The following is a 22,078-nucleotide window of genomic DNA, read 5'->3' as shown; positions in this document are numbered from 1 at the left end:
ATGCTTGTGTGTGCAAACACATCTGTACATGTTTGTGTAGAATATGTGTCTTTATATGCACCTGTCTGTGCCTTTACGGAGAAGACCTATAGGCTATGTCTGCACTACAGTGATCTTTCAAAAGAGTGCATCCACACACAAAAAATCAGATCAAAAGGGTGATCTGCTCTTTCAAAAGAACAGGACATGGATCGAAAAATCAGGCCCAGTGATGACTGCTCTTTCGGGGGGGGGGGGGGGGAAACAAGGGGCCTGCAGCGCATCTACACGGTTTTCTTTCTAAAGAAGCTTGCGAAAGAAGGCACTCTTCCTGTAACGGGAGGGGAAGAGCGCTTTCGAAAGGAGCGCTGCATTCTTTCAGTTGAATTTCGAAAGAATATTTTTTGGGTGTAGACACTCTGCTGGAGATTTTGAAAGAGCCCCTTCTTTTGAAAAACCTTTCGGAAGACCTTGCTAGCGTAGACGTGGCCATAGAATGCAAGAACGGGAATTCAACCAAAAGAGACTTCACTGGGTTCCACAGATATTACTTTGAAAAGCTTCGGGATCCCTGGCATCCCCTCAGCCGTTCTGTAGTGTTCTATAGCAGGGTTATCCTCCTACAGGACTTGTTCCTCAGGGTAGGCTATATGCGTTTGTGCCTGTGTTCACATCTTGGGCGTGTTGATGTCCCTGTATACTTGATGTATGCATGGACTGCACGTGTGTGTGCTGTTAGATGTGTGTAGGGCAGGGGGAGAGGTCTCTTTGCAGATGGTCGGCACAGGAGTGCCTGGGTGTGTATGTAGGGTGCGTGAGGCAGATTTTTAAAAGCATTCAAGTGGCTCGCTGCAACCATAGGCACCAAATCCCCTAAACAACCCGGCACTGTGCGGAATCAGGCCTGCATCTCCCCGCGTGGGGCCGTGCACCCCTGGCTAGGGCGCGTGTGTGAGGGTGTCTCTGTGCTCGCGGGGGGGGGAGGATTCCAGCCTCCCAAACCCTGGCCCCAATGTGCTTCCCTCTCCTTGTTTGGAGGCAGCTTAGCCAGGGGGCTGCAGGGCGGGCCGCAGCCCAGCCCCTGATTGGGTCTCCTCCCTGTGACAGAGACCCAAGCTGGAGATGATGACAATAAGAGAGAGAAAGGGAGGGGAATAATAATAATAAAAAAAAAAAAGCCAAAAAAAAAAAAGCAACAGCCCAGCAAGAAAGACCCACCCCCTCCTCCTCCCAGGCCTCCCTCCCATTGGCTGCCCTTCCCTTTGTGTGCCAGGCAGCTGCAGCCCCAGCTCCACATTTGAATGTATATAGGGGATTCGAAGGGACCATTTCCATGGGCCATCTGTCTCCCAGCCAGCAGCAGCCTCCGCCGTCCGCAGCGCCGCTCCCGCGAGCCCCTGCAGCCCGGAGCCGCCCAACAAAGGGGCCGCAGCCGGCGGCAGGATGGTGCTAGTGCACGTCGGCTATCTCGTTCTTCCAGTGTTCGGCTCTGTGCGAAACCGAGGTAGCGCTTTACCCTTCGGGGCTTATTCGGGGGGCGGGTTAAAGGCACGATCCTTGGGTTTGTCTGCAGCCTCCCTGCAGCCCCGGGCTCCTTGTCTCCGGTTGCGGGTCACAGGCGGGATCTCGGCGACCCAGCGGGGGCGTTTTTATTTCCGAGCCTTCTCCTTTTCGACTCGGATCAGCTCCCCCTTCTGCCCAGCGGAGCCATCCGGCTCGGGTGCACAGCCCAGCCCACGGGTTAGGGGGCTGACAGAGATTTCCCCACCCCACAGCCCATTCGGTGCATTCAGCCGCTGGGGTTTCACGTTGGGCTCTGGGCAACCATTGCTTTGTGCCGCGATTAGTATTTATTTACAAGCGGAGGTTTCGCCATAGCTTCCCTCCCCCACTCTGGTGAACCGAGAGCCTCTTGTGAACCCTTTCTTAACCTTTTTGGTTTTTGGTCCCTTGCTGTTTCTTTTGTAATGGACTAAAATAGCGTCGGAATTAGCAGATCGTTTTTAGGGCGCCTTTTATTTGTTTTTCCTCCCCCCTCCAACACACACACACACACACCCACACACACACCCACCCCTCTTTCCCCTGTAAATTGTGCTCCTCTCTCTTGGGATTCGGATTCTATCCACAGCCCCCTCAGATGCACGGTGTACGTCCTGCTCAGAGGGCGTTTTTCAGAAAATAAGCCTGATTTGTTTTTTACAGATCTATAATATGGGATGTGTATGGCCATTGCATATTTTTCCCACCTTCCCATCCACCCCACATTCTGCTACAGACAATGGACTTGAACCTTTCCCCACCCCTTTTCTTCTTCATTCCTTCCATTTTCTTTCTAGCAAAATCAGGATGCATAAAAGCCATTATTATTTCTCAGTCAGACTCTCTTGCCTTCTATTTCTTTCCATGGAAATGTTCCCCGCAGCCTGACCTCCCACCCCCTTTTGGCCTATTGTTGGCCAAGTCCCTGTAGCTTTATTTCCATAAAAAAGACATTTCCTCTTAAAGATGATGCACAGCTGTAATTACCATTGAGATCTAGATCGGGGGGACCCAATAAAAGCTGGGTTAAAATGTAGCTCAATTACTCCCCAGTCCAGAATCTGATCTCCATTTACACTGCTCTAAATCCAGAAAAACTCTGACTTCAGAGCAGGGATGGCTTCAGGTGCATTGATTTATTACCCTCAGTGTCACTGAGATCAGAATCTGGTTTTCCTTTCCTGCTGTAGCCCGAGTGCTTTAAAATTTATTTCCCTTTACTGTCTGTCCATAGGAACCAGGTGAACATAACGACATTGTTAACTGCAGTCTCTATTGTGATGATGGGATGATGACATTTTGCATTTATCAAATCTTTATTTTTTTTCTTCATTGTGTAGCACAGTGAATGGTCAACTTGCTGCTGTGTGCTGTAGCCCTCTGCCTCTGCATTTAGCTGTATTGTGACACCCCTCTCTTAACCATTTCCTGTATCCATCCGAGGAAGGCATTGATCTTTAAGCTGCAGTATCCCCTCTCTATGGGCTGTCTGTCAATTTCTAAAAGGCTTAGATTGATGAGATTTCACTGTAAAAATGCTTTTCCCCTTCCTCTTTATCTGTGCAATTATTATTTGAAAATGTCTAGGATTTTTTTTATTCTATACTAGGCATACATTAAAAATAATTAAGACTGATGTTAAGCCCCTAAGTATAATTATCCTGATTAAATCATTATCATCATTAATTACACTGATTTTTTTTTTTAAATACCATTACAGGATGCAATTTAATGTTTTCAATTTCAAATTAGTTTTAGTCCGGGGAAGGGATTCTCTGCTTCTCTCCCCTAGATTTACATTTCATTTTGAGTTCTTTCATTTTATTTAAATCTGAACATATCCACAGAGAAACTGTGAAGGGGCTGATGATTCATAAACCATAAAAGACCTTGTGACAGAGGATACTAATGCTTAAACCCGAAGTCCTAAACCATAGTTTTCTTGTAAGACTATTAGACAGACTGTAAGCTTAAATCTGCTCTTTTTAATTTCATTGTAGTGGTATAGAAAATAGGCCATTTCAGAATAGCTGTAGATAACAACAGCCATTTTTGTATCTTCATCTTGTTTAGCTAAGTACATTGCACTGTAAATTCCTGTTAAGTGGATTCATTTTGCTTTAGTTGGTGGATGCAGTATCCTGTGGGGTTGTCCAGTTTATTTCACTAACCGTTGGTTTGCCATGTAGAGTGCATTTATGACAAATTACAGTCAGTCACGGGCAAAAACAATAATAATAAAATCTGCAGTTAAATTTGCCTTGATTAAAAATAGACATTGAAAAACATTTGGAGAATAAGATCTGTGAATCAATGGGGACACTAAGCTTATGAATGTCCGAATATTCCTCCACCCTGAGTGTTAACAAGGATTGTTCAAAGACTTTGTAATACAAAGGGGTACTGCATCTTTGTACATTATATATATCACACATGCTCTTGGCCAAAATTACACCACTTTCAACAGCTGGCCTCCATCTGTTTCTTTGAAAGCTGAAACATCCAGTATATACAATTGCTTATTACAGAAATGATCTAAACACTTTATTTAGTGTGTATAAATTGGATGCAAACATTTGATCAATTAACTCTACTCCAAAGAAGCATATTAAATGCCAATTCTGCTTAAATTATTTTTTTTTAAAAAGAGACTACTGGCAAAATGGTTTTCCATTAAACAGGGATAACATTTTCTGCTGTGCTAAATTACTTCCTGTTCTTATTTTGTGGGTAATTTTCTGTATCAAATATCCTTTGGTTGTGTATCTTCACCTTTTTTCTTGTACTAAAACTAAAGCATGGTCTGTATTTTTTACATTACCTAGTTTCTGATGTAAATCTCTCTGTAGAGACATACCCTGCTGAAATGTAATGTGCTGTAGCCTATACATCTGCTCATTGTATGCTGCTTTTGTTCTGTTGCCCCTCCATAGCATGGTGGGCCTTGCCTTTTTGTATTGTGTGCATGATGACATTGTTACACACAATTCCACTAATACTAATATACAATCTCTCAATAAAGAAACTAGTTTTCCTATATTAACCTAGTGTGCTTTTTCTATTGCTGTTTTCCCATTTATTGTTGTATCCTGCTGTTTAGATTTTTTTCCTTGCTTTCCCCATTGTAAGAATTTTTCAGTACTATCGATATGGGGGTCTGTAATATTTCTATCCCATATCTATATTCAGCATTAGTCTGTGTATATCTACTGTACAGATACACATCCTATATTATCACTGTGCCTATGTATAGTCCTCTTTTACTCCAGAATGGCAAAAAATAACTGTGTAAATGCACCCACACTCATTCTTTATCAGAAGAGATTATAAAGAGCCTGCTATTTACTGCATTCTGATTACAAGGTTACACATTGGTTGTGATATCAGTCCAGCTATGACTGGTGCAATTCCAAGATGGATGAGGGAAAAAGGCATTTTTATATGGCTGGCTTTATTATCAAGAAGTAAATGAATCTGAAAAAAAATATTTCTCCCCTCCTTTTTATAACTCTGCCCTTTTGACTATGACTGTCCTACCCACCATCTGGTAGGAGAGGAGTCTTTGGTGCCTAGATACTGTGATGACTGGCACACTATAAATACCTTAGACAGCTGGGGAGGTAGTAGTAAATGTGTCTAAGATGCTAAGGCTATAACTACATTTCCTGCTTTACGTATAGTGTGAAAATGTGAGGTCCACTCCATTTTGAATACCTGATTTGATTTATGTTAAGTATTGACTTTGAAACTAAAGTAAACAAACATGCACTTTCCAACCTATGTAAGCACACAGATAATTTGAATTAGCTTGCACTTAATCACTAGGGGAGTTTACTGCAGATGTAATGAAATAATAATGCAGATCACCGATCTTGGGTATCTTACTAGAGGCTGGTATGAGAACCGTTTCCCAGACTTGCAAGAGGGCATTACTTCATAATTACATAATATAAAACTGATTACATTGTGGTACTCATGTGCCACTACAATAAATTAAAGTCAGGGTTTACAAAAAAACGTTTTTTTGCACTAATTGCATTTCAAAAGAAAGTGGAGAAATGCAGGGCTGGGTTCTCTTTCTGTAAAAACAAAGCCAAAATCCAGTAGTTGACAGTTATACCAATCAACATTTTAGAGCAGGACAAGTATTCTTACATTTCCTGGTAGAAAAAGGCACATTAGAAGCAGATGAAATCAAGTGACTAAAGGACTCCACAGGACCTAAACGGTTGTCATGTGAAGAGACTCATCATTTTACATGGCAGCGCCACTTCACTTTCTCCTAACTATATCCTGAATTTTTTTCCTTCTCCATATTCCTTTTCCATGTATCTTTAATTGTTTGGCCATCATGTCCTTCCTGTGTGACCACACACAATATATTTCTCTGCTCCCCCTTTCGGATGTACTGTATGCTTTGGCCCTTTGTTCTCTGCTCGAGCCTATTCCAGATTTGAAAGCTTAGCTGTCTGCTGTGACACATGTACATGTACACATATGTAAACAGGGAGACTGTGCTTTTTTTTTTTTTTTTTAAGCTTGCATGCAAGGAGAAGTGCATGCCTGTTGGGGCTGATCATTCTATTACATGACTATTTTCCACATAGTACAAGTACATTTTGCTTATGGTTTCAGAAATTAAAAAAAAAAATCAATGAACCAATCCCTTCCCCTGCCAAATCCTACATTTCCAGCCCTTCCTAACCCGAAATATGCAAGCAGCTGTCCCTTTGTTACAGTTAGCAGTTTCATTATTACAAGCTGCAAGTTCTTATTTTGTAGATTAGGCTAACATAGATTGAAATTGTTTGGACAATACATTTTGAGAGTAGTTTGGTAATCTAATAATACAGAAAACTGCTGGGTTAATGGGAACTCACGCTAAGCAATTTATCAGCTGCATCCTTTTTGACCTATCTCGTTAGAAACACATTCTTATGAGATATAATATTTCTGTCGTCTCTCCAAACACTTTACTACTAAGCAGGCACAAGGCTTCCATAGTTCATACTTCATCTAATGCATTCATGGCTAAATAATTTATATGTTTAACACTATAATTCAGAACAGACACACGGACACAAGAAAGACCTTTTTGTTTATGGCAATAGCACAGACTGGGGAAATTCAAGGCAACTGAAGTGCTGCTGCTGTGCATGTGGAAAGACAGGCAATGGTTTCTTGGAAGTGTCTATTTCTCTCAGATGCCACCACGGGCTGCCTTAAATAACATCTTTCTATAAGAGGGAGAAAGATTTTCCTGACCGTAGACATTACTAGGCTGGATGCTTATGTATCAGGTGCCTGTACACCAATCTGATATCTTAAAATGGGTCTTAAATAGTTCACAAGTTCTCTTTATACTGCCAGAGATGTTTCAAAAAGACTCAGGCCCATCTGACCCCATCTCCTGAACCGAGCTGATATTCTTGTCACTGGGATCTGTCCTTTTTTGTTTGTTTCAGAAATAAAAACACTGGGCCAAAATCTACTCTCATTTGCTGTGGTGTAAATCTGGAATAACTCCAGCAAAGTCTAATGAAGTAACTCTGGATTTACTCTGCTAATCATAGAATTGGGCCCACCTTAAAAGAAATGTTTAAAAATGAATGGCTCCACTTTCACCTTGAAAAGTGCAAGAAACCAAAGAATAAACGGACTTGTGGGAGGCACGTGGTAAAAGCCAGCCCAGGGTCTAACTTGAGTGATGAGGTTCAGTCCTGCCAGGTGCTGCCAAGTAACTCCAAGAGGCTGTTCGGTGCCCTGTTCTCAGTGTGGGTTTCAAAGGGAGTTGCGGCTCCTCAAAACCTCTGAAAACCAGGCCTCTGTGGCTACACCTACATTCGAGATTTTGTCAACAAAACCTCAGGGAGCGTGCACATTCCCAAGGTGTTCTGTCAACAGGAAATCGACAGAACACGGCGCTTCTGTTGACAGCCTCCTGCTGCTGCCCCATGAGGCAGAATGCCTCTGTCAAAAGAAAGCTGGTCTGGACATTCCAAGGGGGCCCTCTGTTGACAGACAGGGCTTCTGGGACCCCAGGCAGCCCTGTCTGCTGTGCTTCCGGTTGGTCATGCTGTCGAAAGAGTGGCCAGGAAGTCCAGGTGCTCTCTGTCAACAGAGTGGCTCACTCTTGCGATCCGATCCGTTTGGCATTCTGGCTGCTATCTGTTGACAGAAGTGTCTAACAGAAACTTGCCAGACTGCTCTAGTGTAGACATTGCCTTTGAAGTAGGCTCCTAAAAGCAGATGTAGCCACCTAATTTTTAAGTGCCAAATCCGACGATGATTGACTTAGTGGCTGTGAAACTTAAAAACCCCCAGACAGGCCACACCTATATCAGCAAATACAGTTCGTTAACAAGAATTAGTTCTTGTAATATTAACAAAGCCCCATGCATTGCACTAAACATGTATCACTTTGCTATGTAATCTACATATGTGCATAAGAATCTCTCAGGAGAGGTCTATACTACAGGGGAAGGTCTAATGAAGGTACACAGTTTTAGCTATGTTAATTACGAAGCTAGAGCCAGAGTATCTTAATTTTGGCTTCTGCACTGTCTCCACTGAGGGAGGTTGACAAGAGTATGCACCCACGTCGTCTTCCCTTACTCCTAGAAGAGGTGCAAATACCAATGGAGGGGCCCTCTAAGTTCAGTTTAGCACGTCCCTACTAAGTGCACTAAATCAAACTCCAAAAGATCAACCACGGAAGGGTCTACTCTATAGTGAAGATTTTCCCTCAGTGCCTGCAGGGCCCTATCAGACTGTATGTGGTGTTACTTTGGTCAGCTGTCTCTACAGCAAACCCAGGCCTGAGTCTTCTGCTGCTGGAATCCTGAGTTACCCTAGCAATTGAATAGCATCATCAGGAGATTTTTGTCCCTTTGAGCACTTTTATGGGTGTTGCACATAGAGGAAGATCTTAGACAAAAAGGAGTTAGCGGGAGCAAATTGTTCTTGCTCTTAAACTCCCCAGGCACCTTGCATGAAAACACTCATGGTAATGCCAAGAAGAGCACACAGAATATTTAGGGCCACCTCATCCCACCTTCCTTTTGATGGGAAGGGTGGAAAGGTCCCTCCTTTAGCTAACAGCTGCAATAGGACAACTATGAGTCAATCCACCACAAACGTCTGCCCCCATCCTTCCAGAGCAACTATGCACGTGTCTGGGGCTAAGTGATTTCAGCGGCCTGAGGGGGAGCCGGAGACAAGAGGCCTGCACAGAACTCTCTCCACAGTCAGCTTTTCCCTCAGTCCACAGCAATGTTGCTCCTGCTACCTTATCTTGTACCACCTCCCATTCTGTGTTGTCAGCTCCTCCTCCCCAAGGAGTTTGGTTTAATCATAGTCAGGGACTCAATGGAACATCCCTTTTGAGGGAGTTCCAGGGTCTACGGCCTAATGGAGATAGACTAGAGCTCCATGCCCGTGCTCAGGGCCTCTGTAGGTGAGCTGGATCTCAGACTGTCCATGGGCTGGCAGGACCACACTCCCTGTGCACTCAGCCTGGAAGCTTCTGAGTTTCCCAACTAATTTTGACTTTCCCATTTTTTTTTCTGTGTGAAGGAAAGATCTAGGCCTAAATGTGTTCAAGAGAGCATACAGCTATCCAGAAGTCTAGCAGGCCTCACTGCATTTACTGACCAGGCACATCACCTGAGTTCACCTTGTATTATTCCCATGAACAGGGCAGCATTTTAACAGTATCTGCTCCATAGCCTACAGCAAAAAATTCTGATTTCTGGTGAGACCTGTGCCAGCAAACTAACCTTACAGCTCTCGATCTTCAAACTGAAGCCAATGGGAGCGAGGGCTGCGTCTTTGCAGGGGCTGAATAAGTTTCTGTGACTTACATAAGAGATGGCACCTACAAAATTTGGATGAGGCTCTTACCCAGCATCCTGTGGGAAGGAGAGTCCTTTGAGGAGGAAGGAATGAACCACAGTTTGCTTCATGCGCTTGCTAAGAGATGCATCTGCTATGCCATGTATACAGCTGAGGACTACCAGTCTTCCTCCCAAAGACCAATCATTTCTGAAATTGCATAAGATGGGTGTCTGTATGGCAAGTGCCAACCCTGGGGGATGCTCCCTGTGTCTGCAAAGGCTTTGCCAACAAGCGGCTAAGAAACTAAACTGACCTTTGGATACCAAGTTAGATCCTGCTTGGTGTAACTCTCTTGACTCAAGTATCTGAGGGGTAGCCGTGTTAGTCTGTACCTGCAAAAACAGCAAGATAGCAGCTAAGAAACTAAACTGACCTTTGGGTACCAAGTTAGATCCTGTTTGGTGTAACTCTCTTGACTCAAGTATCAGAGGGGTAGCCATGTTAGTCTGTATCTGCACAAACAGCAAGATGTCCTGTGGCACCTTATAGACAACAGATTTATTGGAACATAAGCTCTCATGAGCAAAGGCCCACCTTGTCTTTGCCCAAAAAAGCTAATGCACCAAAAAGTCTGTTAGTCTATAAGGTGCCACAGGACTTCTCGTTCTCTTGACTCCAGTGGAGTTAATCCTGGGAGGAAGAGCAGAATCAGGCTTTATGGGCTGATTCCTGTGCCTCTGTACTCAGTCCTCCATAGTCCGGTTAAACCCTTGCTATAGTCAATGGATCCAATTTCTCTTTGGCATTCTGCTTTGTGCTGCACTGTGGGTGTAATGGACCCCTACAAGTAGGGGATTAACTGGCCTCAGGAAGATTCCCAATACAGAGTGATGCTCTGGTTGTGCTGAGCTGGTCTCTCGGAGGAAAGAGGTCTGGCTGTTCTTATTAAGCTGCTTCAGCTTACACAAGGCAGCTGCAAAGGCTGCCCCGAACTGGCAAAGGTAGCTTAAAGCCATCTTTCCAATCCCGCCAGGCACCCACATTGCGCTGTGCATTCCTTGGCTGCTGCTGCGGACCAAGATCACCATCAATGGGAATTTTGCACCTGTAAGGATAAGATTGGGGCAGATGTAATAAACGTAATAGAGTGGCAATAGGTGATGTGTCATAAGGATGTTGTTTAATTTAGATTTATCTTTGCTCACATAGCCAGTTTACTGGGACTCTAGTAATCAGAGTGCAATTACTGGGATTAGTCCTGCTGTTATTAGTCTTTTCTGGGGTGGGCTGTATGTGTGTGGGAAGCAGAAAGCAAGGTGTTCATGAAGGGACACATGGACCAGATTCTGCTCTATTACCACCAGTGACTAATATGAATGCTACTACTCTGGGTTTAGACTGAGTCCATGTCCTGGGATCCTTACTTAATCTATTGGAATTTCATTATTTTGTCTTACTACCCATCAGGAAAGGCAGGACATTTTCTTGAACTATCAGGAACCACCTAGGCCAGGAGCCAGTAACCCTTCCAAGGCAGAGGTGCTGAAATTTGACCTTTTTACCTCTATGTATGGTCCGAGTGCTGGTGATACTTTTTAAAGTCACTAAAGCTGTGTCTACATGTGCTGGCTACTTCAAAGTAGCCATGACAACTTCGAAATAGCGCCTGCCACGTCTACACGTGGTGAGCGCTATTTCGAAGTTGAAATCAACATAAGGCGGCGAGACGTCGAAGTCGCTATCCTCATGAGGCGATGGGAATAGCACCCTACTTCGACGTTGAATGTTGTGGGTGCCTGGCGGGATTGGAAAGATGGCTTTAAGCTACCTTTGCCAGTTCGGGGCAGCCTTTGCAGCTGCCTTGTGTAAGCTGAAGCAGCTTAATAAGAACAGCCAGACCTCTTTCCTCCTAGAGACCAGCTCAGCACAACCAGAGCATCACTCTGTATTGGGAACGTTGAACGTCGAAGTAGGGCATGTGTAGCCGATCCGCGTCCCGCAACCTCAAAATAGTGGGGTCCGCCATGGCGGCCATCAGCTGAGGGGTTGAGAGACGCTCTCTCCAGCCCCTGCGGGGCTCTATGGTCACCGTGTGCAGCAGCCCTTAGCTCAGGGCTTCTGGCTGCTGCTGCTGCAGCTGGGGATCCATGCTGCATGCACAGGGTCTGCAACCAGTTGTCGGCTTTGTGGATCTTGTGCTGTTTAGTGCAAGTGTGTCTGGGAGGGGCCCTTTAAGGGAGTGGCTTGCTGATGATTCCGCCCTGTGACCCTGTCTGCAGCTGTTCCTGGCACCCTTATTTCGATGTGGGCCGCTTTGGTGAGTAGACACTCCCCTGCTGCGCCTACTTCGATGTAGTGTTGCCCAACGTCGACGTTGAACGTCGACGGCACCAGCCCTGGAGGACGTGTAGACGTTATTCATCGAAATAGCTTATTTCGATGTTGCTACATCGAAATAAGCTATTTTGATGTAGCATTCACGTGTAGACGTAGCTTAATAGTCCTACTTATAACAGCTTCATAAATAACTAAATTAAGATGCAGAGCTTTACCATTTAGGTGGTGGTTGGTAGCATTAACCAGTCTTTTGCTAATCCACAGGTGGCCTGGCTTTGAGTAAGCTCCTGGCTGCATGGGGAAGGAGGGTTGGGACTGAGCTCCCCCCTCGTGTGGTGGTGAAAATCAGCTCATGTGCCAAGAGTGTTGTAGATCCCTTACCTAGGCTATATTGGGCACTACCAATTTGCCATTCTTGTGCCCTTTTTTGGCAACGTGTCTAATCTAAGCCAATTGCCATTTGTGGGGAGGTTTAGCCTGAATGCTAAGAGCCAGTTTATGAAGCAAGGTTTTTCAGACCAGCTAGGAATACATTTGCCAAGTCACTGTGCATAGTTTATAAGGGCCGTAATTCAAGGAACCATCCCATACAGGTTAAAGGACAGTGACTAGTAATCCTAATAACCACCTGGGCTGTTGAAACTGCTCTAGAATCATCTCTTTTCAGCCACCTTGAGGCTCCCAGTCTGCTTCCTTAATAATATGGACAGTGTGTCAAGATAGACAGGAGACTTAAATTAGTGAAAGATGCCAAAAAAGCAGTCCTCAAGCATGCTGAAGGATATGCACAGCAAAGGTGGTAGCAGCACAGTGGGTTAACCTGCTAATGTGTATGGATGTCCTCTAAAGCTGAAGGCATAATTTAGGGTATGTCTACACCACAAAACACTAAAAAAAGCTCATGGCAGCAAGACTCAGGCCTAGTCTACACTGTGCCCCCTACTGTCCCCTGATCCTTGTTAATCCAAGAGATACAACTTCAGCTATGCAAATAGTGTTGCTGAAGTCAATGTGCTTACTGCAGCGTCTTCCATGAGTTTAGGTCAGCAGCTGATGCTCTCCTGTTGACTTTGTCTACTTTTCTCATCCTGCTGGAGTACCGGAGTTGATGGGAGAGAGCTCAGAGATTGATTTATCACCTCTAAGCAGGCATGATAAATCCACTGCTGCTGGATTGATTGCTACAACGTTGATTCACTATTTCACGAAGACAAGCCCTTAGAGGCTTATGCTATAGGCCTCAAAATAGCAGTGTAGACATTTCAGCTTATGGAAGCTCGGCAAAAAGGATGTGCCTCAGAACCCAGGCTCCAGCCAGAGCAGGAACATCTTCATTGCTCTTTTGAACCCCGTCGCACACGTCTGGATCAATTGACCCAGGTGCTGAGCCCAGCTGGCCTGGCAGTTTTGTTTTGTTTTGTGGTGTAGATAGATCTGAGTCCCCATCTCATCTCTGGCCTTTGTGCTACGGCTGCCATTTGTCAGGGTGGATTTTATGTTGTGGAGGCAAGGAGCTGGCCATAGGCCACCAAACCGCCATCAGATGATGGTAACAACTTTTGATTAGTAATGACCTGGGCTCGCTTCTATGTCTCTAACAGGTGACCTGGTGGAGACAGACTCTGTATCTCATTACCAATTCCATGAGCCATCCTGCTCCCTACAGAGCTATATTTTCTTTTATTCCAAACAGATCAGTTCAAAGCGTTCCCGAAAGGATTATGAAATTCACTCTGCAGTTCATGCTGTTCAGATCTTAAAGTATTGACTTCCCAACTGCTGTGTTCAAGCATTCTCCAGAGGAATCTTGCTATGGATGGGGAGAATGCAGAATTGTGCCCTCTCATACTTTTAAAGCCATGTTGCCATGTCATTTTGACTTCCCCTCTTCGACCAAGCTATTATGGAATATTGCATTTAAACATACATCTCAGAGCAATATGCATTTATAGTCCATCTTACTATTTGGGCCTTTGTACTGTGCTTTGGCTATTAAAATAATAGGAAGTAGAAGGTTCCTTTTTTCCTGGGGGAAGTCTATAATGGACAGACTCTATGCTTAGCCAGCAGTGCAAAAGAAATCCCCCTAACATTTGGAAAGTCTCAGTTGGGAAATCTTAAGTAGATGAATACCACTAGAAATACGTGAACAGGAAGCCTGGATGCATGAAATACTGTAGCTCAGTACATCTGGCTGTTTGCTGCAGAGTCTTACCCGCTGATCAATCCAGAAATATTAAAGATCACAGATTCATCCATCATCACCCTAAAGTTTGTTGCTGTTTATTTCTTAGTCCTTATTTTTAGGACTGTCAAGCAATTAAAATTAATTGTGATTAAGTGTGTGATTAATAATACTGTTACATAATAATAGAGCACCCTTTATTTAAATATTTCAGGATGTTTTGCACATTTTCAAATTTGTTGCTTTCACTTACAACAGAGGGGACAGTGCTCATTTTATATTTATTTTTAATTACAGATGTTTGCATTGTAAAAAATAAAAGAAATAATATTTTCCAGTTCACCTAACACAAATATTGTAGTGCAGTGTTTTATCATGAAAGTTAAAATTACAAAAGCTAGAATTACATACAAAACCCCTTTGCTTTCAAAAATAAAACCATGTATAACTTTAAAGCCTCCATACCCACTCAGTTCTATTTATCGTTCAGCCAATCACTCAGCCAACAAGATTGTTTATATTTACAGGAGATAATGCCGTGTCCTCTTTTTGTTCATAACGTCACCTGAAAGGGAGAACATGCATCCAGAGGCACTGTTCTGGCTGGTATGACAATATATTTACATACCAGATGCACTAAAGATTCATATGTTTCTTCATGCGTCAACCACTCTTGCAGAGGGCATGTGTCCATTCTGATGAAAGCTTCTCCTCAACAGCAATCCAAAGCAGTGCAGACCAGCGCATGTTCATTTTCTTCCTCTGAGTCAGATGCCACCGCTTCAGTGCTGCTCTTTGATGACTTTTGAAAGCATGCTCTATACCTTGTCCCACTCAAATTTTTGAAGGCGCTTCAGATTCTTAAATCTTGGGTCCGGTGCTGTAGCTGTCTTTAGAAATCGCTCATTGACACCTTGTGTTTTGTCAAATCTACAGCAAAACTGTTCTTAAAACGAACATGCACTGGGTCGTCGTCATCCCGGACTGATATAACATGAACTATACAGCGGAATGTGGGTACAACAGGGACAGACACATACCATTCTACCCCCAAAGATTACTGTCAACAATTTAATTACCACCGTATTTTTTAATGAGCGTTGTCAGCATGGAAGAATGAAGTAGTAACCAGAGCATGAAGGGGCATCCGAATGGTTAATATATCTGGCCTGTAAATACCTTTGAATGTTGGCTACAAAAGTCCCATGTGAATGCCTGTTTTCACTTTCTGGTGACTTGGTAAATAAGAAGCGGGCAACATCATTTTTTGTAAATGTAAACAAATTTGTTTGTCTTTGGGGTTGGCTGAACAAGTAGTAGGACTGAGAGGAATTGTAGGCATTAAAGGTTTGCTTTTTTTTTTTTTTTAAACTGTGCTGTAACAAAAAAGTCAGCATTGGTAAATTGCACTGTCTCAGTAGGGAGTCTGTACTACAAGGCTGGGTCTACACATGCCCCTTCCTTTCAAAAGAGGCATGTTAATGAGCAGGTTTGAAATATGCTAATGAGGTACTGCAATGAATATGCAGCATCTCATGAGCATAATGGCGCCTGCGGCAATTCGAAAGTGCGGCTTTTCGAATCGCGCGCCGCCTGTGGAAACAGAACCTTCCGAGAGGACCCCCCCAGTTTTCAAAAGCCCTTCTTCCTATCTGGTGTTAGGAAGAAGGGCTTTCGAAAACTGGGGAGGGGGTGTCCTTTTGGAAGGTCCCGTCTCCATGGGCAGCGCGCAATTCGAAAAGCCGCACTTTCAAATCGCCGCAGCCGCCATTATGCTCATGAGGCACTGCATATTCATTGCAGCACCTCATTAGCATCTTTCAAACCTGCTCATTAACATGCCCCTTTCGAAAGGAAGGGGCACATGTAGACCCAGCCCATCGCTTGTATGAGGTGAATTGAAAAATACTGTTTCTTTTGTTCAGTGTGTTTCCAAGGCACATATTTGTAATTAAAGACACTAATGTAAAGTGAGCAGCGTACGTTTTGTTTTCTGGGTCGTAACTGAAATCAATATATTTGACAATTGTAGAAAAAGAGCCAAAAATTTAATCAATTTCAGTTGGGAGTCCTCTTGTTTAGCAGCACAATTAATTGCAATTCATTTTTTCTGTATTAATCGTGAGAGTCACCTGTGACAGCCCAAACTTTGTTTTGTTTGCAAGGTGAATTCAGCGCTGAGGTGTAGTGATGAGCACTGCCCAAGGAAGACTTCAGTTCATCCGCACTACCTACACAGCATAAGATTCCCCACTTCAGTACCAATCAGTTTACTTCAATCTGTCAGGGCAAGAGGGAGTTTTTATTTCAAGACTTGTTTAGTGAAACATGGAGATATATCTCATACAGCTGGACGTGGCCTTGAGAGATCATCAGGTCCAGTCCCCTTCCCTCACAGCAGGGCCTATCACCATCGCTCACAGATTTTTTTTCTTTAAATCTAACCTGTCCCAGAACCTGGAAGCATCCCCTTGAGGATTAAACTCCCAGCCCTGATTTTTTATAAGGCCAATGCTCTAACTACCGAGCTAGTCTCCCCACCCCACTGCATGGCATTGCAAGGTATTTATGTGCCAGATACATTAAACATTCGGATGCCCCTTCTTGCTCTGGCAACTAGTCCAGACGACATTCTTCCATGGTGATGATGCTCATTAAAAAAATACTGCGGTAATTAAATTTGTGACTGTACTCCTTGGGGGTAGAATTGTCCATCTCCGTCTCTGTTGTCTTTGCCTTTCTGTTGAGACTGCCAGCAGAAAGGCACCCAAAGGTGGTGGTGGATTCTGTATATTGCCATTACTGTACAACTGAACCAGGCTCACCCAGCCACTTTCTGTAGGGCACCAAACAGCTGTCAGTAGGACCGACTGTCACAATTGACCTAAACTGGCTATAAACCAGCAACCTAGAAGTGAAAAGCTCTGAATGGTTTTGCCAGAGCCCTGAGCCAGCCACTTCTGATTGCTTTAATATTGTTGATTGGTGCCTCCTTAGTCAGCCCTTTCTCTGTACTCTGAAGCTTTTCTAATTTAATTTCAAATTAATTTCTGAATCTTCTCTGGAAAGCAAAACATTTCCTCTATTTTATTAGAGGCTCCAATAGCTTCTTGTTCTCTCCATGGTACTCCAGTGAGCTGGGGATGCTAAATGTACGTGTCAGACCATATGTGGTTCCAGGAGATCACAGTGTGACTTACAATCAGCCCTTCTGGGCACAGTCCATGGAGACTACAAGTCCACGCATACCACTCTCCAAGTCAGTCCTAGGGGAGGTTGCTCAGACCAAGACGGAGTACACTGGGATGTGCAGTTCTCACGGGCTTCCAAGACGATGCTCAGAATGAGTGCAGCTGCTGCCCTGCTCCATTTCCACAGACTGGGTGCCATCTGCAGTCTCGTAGCAAGTTGCAAAAAAGCCTTGTGCTGGGGTAAGGTTAGATGCTGCTGAAGTAAAATTCTTGCATTGCATGTTCTTTTGCAGGAGGGGCCTGTGCATCTTTGTCTGCTCATCTGCTAAACATCCATAGCCAGGGCCCTTGCCAAAATGAGGGATATTTGGCCATGTCCTGTGCCTTGGCATGTCCTCGCAGTGAAAGTGGCCTCCCTTGCATCCTGTACGACCACAAGCACTGAAACAGCACTGCTACCCCTTGCTTTTAGTGGGAGGCTCACCATGTTGGGTGTTTTCCATATTGCCCTGTTCCTGGAACCAGGTGATTGGGTGTGAATCCCAGCTTTCACTTCAATAAAATGACTTTTCTAGTCCTCAGGGTTGTGGAGACAAACTTGAAAACCTGATCCAGCTGCTCCTGGACGCCTCAAAAACTGGAAGACAAATAAAAAACTGCCACAGTTTATCAGTTTTGCATTTTTGCAGGAAGTGCTGATTCATGAATGAGTGGGGTTGGCCTCTGTGGAGGCCAAGTTCAAAGCTGTGGGAATCAGGCTCTGAGTTTCTCTAACGCTGCTGGTGACTTAATTGACTTAAACCTTTGTACTCCGAGTGGAGCATAGAACATCCACAAGTCTCCTACACTTCACCCTGTCTTGGGACAAAACTTTTAGCTGACTCCACGAGTACCCCAGTTGTTGTCCTTCAGTCCCAGTAGATCTTCTCCATGTTGTCTGGGGTGTTTCTCTTTTACATTTTCCTTGCAGGTTCCATGTGAGAGCTCGACAGACTATGCTGGATGATGGTTTTCTGAAAGCGTGGCATAGCCATCCTACAGATAAGGCAGAAAGGTCTAGCAGTGAGTTTTCTCCTCTTGCAGGTTTTCTTCCTGGGACAAACAATTGCACGTTGCACAGTTTGAATGCAGCATAGACTTCCTCCACCCACCACATCAGTGTGGTTCGAAGCAGCCTCTCACTCTGCATATGCTTAATTGCTTGCTCTGTGTTCCCTCCTAGGGGAGACCCCAATTTAATTCCTGCTCACTGTAGTTTGCTCCTTGATCTTCTAAGAGGGAGGCAGGCAGAGGACTTAGATCAGGGGTCGGCAACCTGCGGCTCTGGAGCTGCAAGTGGCTCTTTAAGGAGCCACTTGTGGCTCTGAGTGCTGCCGCCACTGACTCCATGTGTGGCTCCAGAGGCTGCTGCTGGTTAAACAATGCTGCAGTTAAAACATAATTTAGTTGTTTTGTCTAAGCTGAGGTGGCAGCCTCCGGAGCAGCAGAGCAGTCAGCTGTGGTGGGAGGAAGCCAGCAGCTCAGGGAGTCCCGGAAGAGGAAGCCGGGCCAAAGGCAAAGTCAGCCGGCAGGAGAGCTGTGGGGAGGGGCAGCTGAGCCTGCCCTGTCGGAGCTGTGCAACCGCATGGAGAAGGAGGCGATGGGAGGAGCAGTGGGAGCACGAGGAGCTCCTCGGCTGAGCCAGGTCAATCCTGGGTTTGGGGCTGAAGGGGTTAAACCTGAGGTTGGAACGGTGGTTTGGGGCTCAGAGGGGTTAAGCCTGAAGATGGGGGGTAGGAGGGTTTGGAGGATGGGTGGTAAAGCTGGGGGATGGGGTAACAACTTTCTAACTGGTAGAATTCATTGTTTGTGCACTATTCTCAAAATAGGAGTTGCAAAAAAGTACAGTTTGACTTTATTAATTTTTTAAAAAGTACTGTCTCATATTTACGTGCAGTGCAGCTCCTGAAGTATTGATTTTGTAACTGAATTTGCAAAAAATGGCTCTTCTGGCTATTGTGGTTGCAGACCCCTGACTTAGCTCCTTCCCCTCCAAAACAAACACACAACAGTCACTTTTGAGCCTTGACACCTTTAGCTGCAGAGTCCTTCCTCGAGACAGACGCCTTTTCTGCAGTGGGCTCAGAGGCAAACCAGCCACGCCACGTGCACAGGAGTTCCTAGAATTAGAGTTGCGCTGGGGACAGGCAGAAACAGTCTCTGTTCCTGAGATGCATCAAGCCCCAGATCCACAAAGGGACTTTGCAACGCTCAGCCTTACAATGCCTAACTTTTAGGCACCCAGTGAAAGCCACAAACTCTGATGCAGGCTCCCACGGTCCCTATACAATACATGGGGAGAGACAGATCTTGAAAATGGGATTCACAAAGCCAGCACATTAGGCAGGTAGATGGCTAAGATCAGGGGGCCAAGAAGAGGGGTGGTTCCCAAGCCCTCCTTTCTCACAGAGTTAGGCACTTAAGTCCAGGGTTCCCCCTGAAAGCTGAGTGCTTGGCAGACCACTCAGGAGAGATTCTAATGCCATTCTGCTGATTACCAGAGTGACCACAGCCGGCATCATGTGTTTCTATTGGTGGTGCACAGCCTCTGTGCACATAACAACATTCATTCTGCACATGAATGAAAAAAAATTAGAGGGAACATTAATGGACTGTCTGGGCTCTATACTGTTTACACTGTTGCTGGCAAGAGCAGCGCTGGCACATCCCTATCAGTCAGGGGAATGTGGGAAGGAAATAAGACCTTCATCATAACTTTTAGTCCAGTGCTAGGACACTCACCCAGGGAGTGAGCAACACTAGTTCTTGCCCAAGGAAAAGAGCTTTGAACATAGGTTTCCCATCTCTCAGCAGAACACCCTAACCACTGCTCTGTGGCATATCATGATCTGGGACTACCTCTCAGCTGCAGCAGGCAATACCCACAGGTCCTTCTCTCTGATGCCCGGTGATGCTCTTCAATGGTCACCTGACTACTTTCCCAGCATGCCTTTCAGGATGCCGGACCTTTAAACTTTCTAGAGACAGACAGCTGCAGCCCTAACACGGCCATGCGTTGCCTGCTTTGAGTCTCTCTGTTGCAGCTAGTAAGTGTCCGTCTCTCCTGTCAGATTCTCCCTTCCTCACATGAGTGGTATGTAGTACTCAGTCATTTATTCTGTAGCACTAATTGTTTCATGTTATGTTTCTACAATGCCAAGAACTCTGTCCCACTTGCCTAAAAAAAACTTTTGGATTTAAAAGTAACAGCAGCAGGAAAGAGTGAAAGTGAAGTCTCCCAGAGAGCGCAGATTGTGGGCATCTCAGGTTTCAGGGTACAGTCACGCTGGGGCCAGATGGCATTCAAGAGGCAGTGCACAGAAAACAAGGCACCACGGTTTCAAACTGCGTGGCGAAGCATTGTGAGCAGTTTTGCATTCTGTGCCCTGTTTCATAGTTTGCTCACTGCAGTCCCACTGACTCCTCCAATTTGTGCAGTTTGGGCCTGATTCTTCACTGCATTCTTGTGCAACTGTTTACACCTGTGGCAAAAGAGTGTGTTATACTATCTCTGGGGATTGTAAGTAGAGCACTCTCATTTGATCATGTTTTATGGCTTGTGGCACAGGTGTGACTAAGCACACAAGGTGAAAGAGCGTGGAGATCCAAGGCCTGTCTGTTTAAGGCTCGATCCTTCCCCCCAGATCCAATGGTGTAAGTGGCTGCAAGGCTTTCACACTAGTTTTAAGTCTGTCCTGTGTGTTGCAGAAGGTAGCGAGGATACACATGTAGTACCCAGAGGCACTGAGACCGCATACTAGGGTGAGTGAAGTCTGCTCTGCAGCCTTAACTGAAAGCCAGCTGGCCTTTAGCTCATGCAGTAGACTATGGGGCATTAGCCCCTGTGGTTGCAGGTTCAATCCCTGGTGCCAGCAACCTGGGTCTGTCAGTGTTACACATGCTCATATAGAGCTGAGGATGGCTCCTAGAATGGGAAGCATACCATGTATTGGGAAGATGTCAGGGTATGCCTACACTGCCAGGAATACCCCATGGCACTGTTTCACAGCTCACTTGGTTAATTTGGGCTTTCAGGGGTTGGTCTGCATGGTGGCAAAACAGCCGTGTAGCTAGTCCTGTTCAGGCTGAGCTTGAGCCTGTATGGGAACATTTACAGTGCCTTTCTGAGTCCTGCAGCCTGAGCCCTGGGAGCCTGGTTTCTGAAATGAGGTGCTGCAGGTTTTTCTTTGCGGTGCAGGGACACCCCAGTAACCTGTGCCCATTCTTGATGAAGTTATAAACTTCATCTGCATAATGACTGTACAGGACAAAGACACATCTTGTGCATGTGTTGTCTTAGTTCTGGAAAGGTGCTGCCCAGGGGACAGCTATGAAGCCACCCAGAGGTCACAAACCACAGCTAGTAGGAAATGCAAAGTCATGTGGCACAAGTGCCACTGCAGAGGAGGTCGACTATTGCCAGTGAGCTTGGAGAACACATCAAATCACTGTTGATAAAAGTTTGCAGGTGAGACAACAATTGGCCAGCAGGTGAATAAAGATAAGGCCATGTCACTGGTCTAAAGGGATTTGGATCAAGCAGTGTGACATGGCCTCACCTTGCAATGTGACACCTCCTGGTCCCATCTCCAGCATCAACCTGGCACCCTTTCAGCGTCCTAGCCAGCTGCTCCTGCCCACCCCCCACAGAAAGTGTGACAGCAGATAAGGCAGATGTAATCAAACAACCTGCACTTTAATACAACTAAATGTGAAATCAGACTCTCGGACCAAAAATGAGGGTCACACTTCTAGATGGGGGAAACTGTGTGCTGATAGGCAGTGACTCTGAAAGGGGTACAGGAGTCAAGGAAAGAAAAAACTTCTAGTGTGATTGTGACTACAAGTGCTAATGTGATCCTGGGATGTATAAACGGGAGAAGGTTTGGGGAGGTGTATTCCCCAAGTATGTGGTGATGGCGAGACAGGCATTGGGATATGTCCAGTTCCAGAAGCGTATTTTTAAAAA

The 22,078-nt window shown here is 45.1% G+C and overlaps 1 protein-coding gene across 1 annotated transcript in view; it reads left to right on the top strand.

The window, feature by feature from the left end:
• Positions 1-1,264: 1,264 nt before the first annotated feature.
• The window catches only part of ARK2C (arkadia (RNF111) C-terminal like ring finger ubiquitin ligase 2C), a 119,311-nt gene continuing 98,497 nt past the window's right edge, over positions 1,265-22,078 (top strand). The window contains exon 1 of the mRNA XM_074994360.1: positions 1,265-1,483. Coding sequence (XP_074850461.1) covers positions 1,423-1,483 — 61 coding nt within the window. The 5' untranslated portion in view covers positions 1,265-1,422. The remainder of the gene's footprint in view (positions 1,484-22,078) is intronic.

Source organism: Carettochelys insculpta, chromosome 5, assembly GCF_033958435.1.
Source record: "Carettochelys insculpta isolate YL-2023 chromosome 5, ASM3395843v1, whole genome shotgun sequence".
Taxonomy (NCBI): Eukaryota; Metazoa; Chordata; order Testudines; family Carettochelyidae; genus Carettochelys; species Carettochelys insculpta.
Note: the sequence above shows the minus strand (reverse complement) of the source record. Positions and strands in the feature narration are given on the sequence as shown.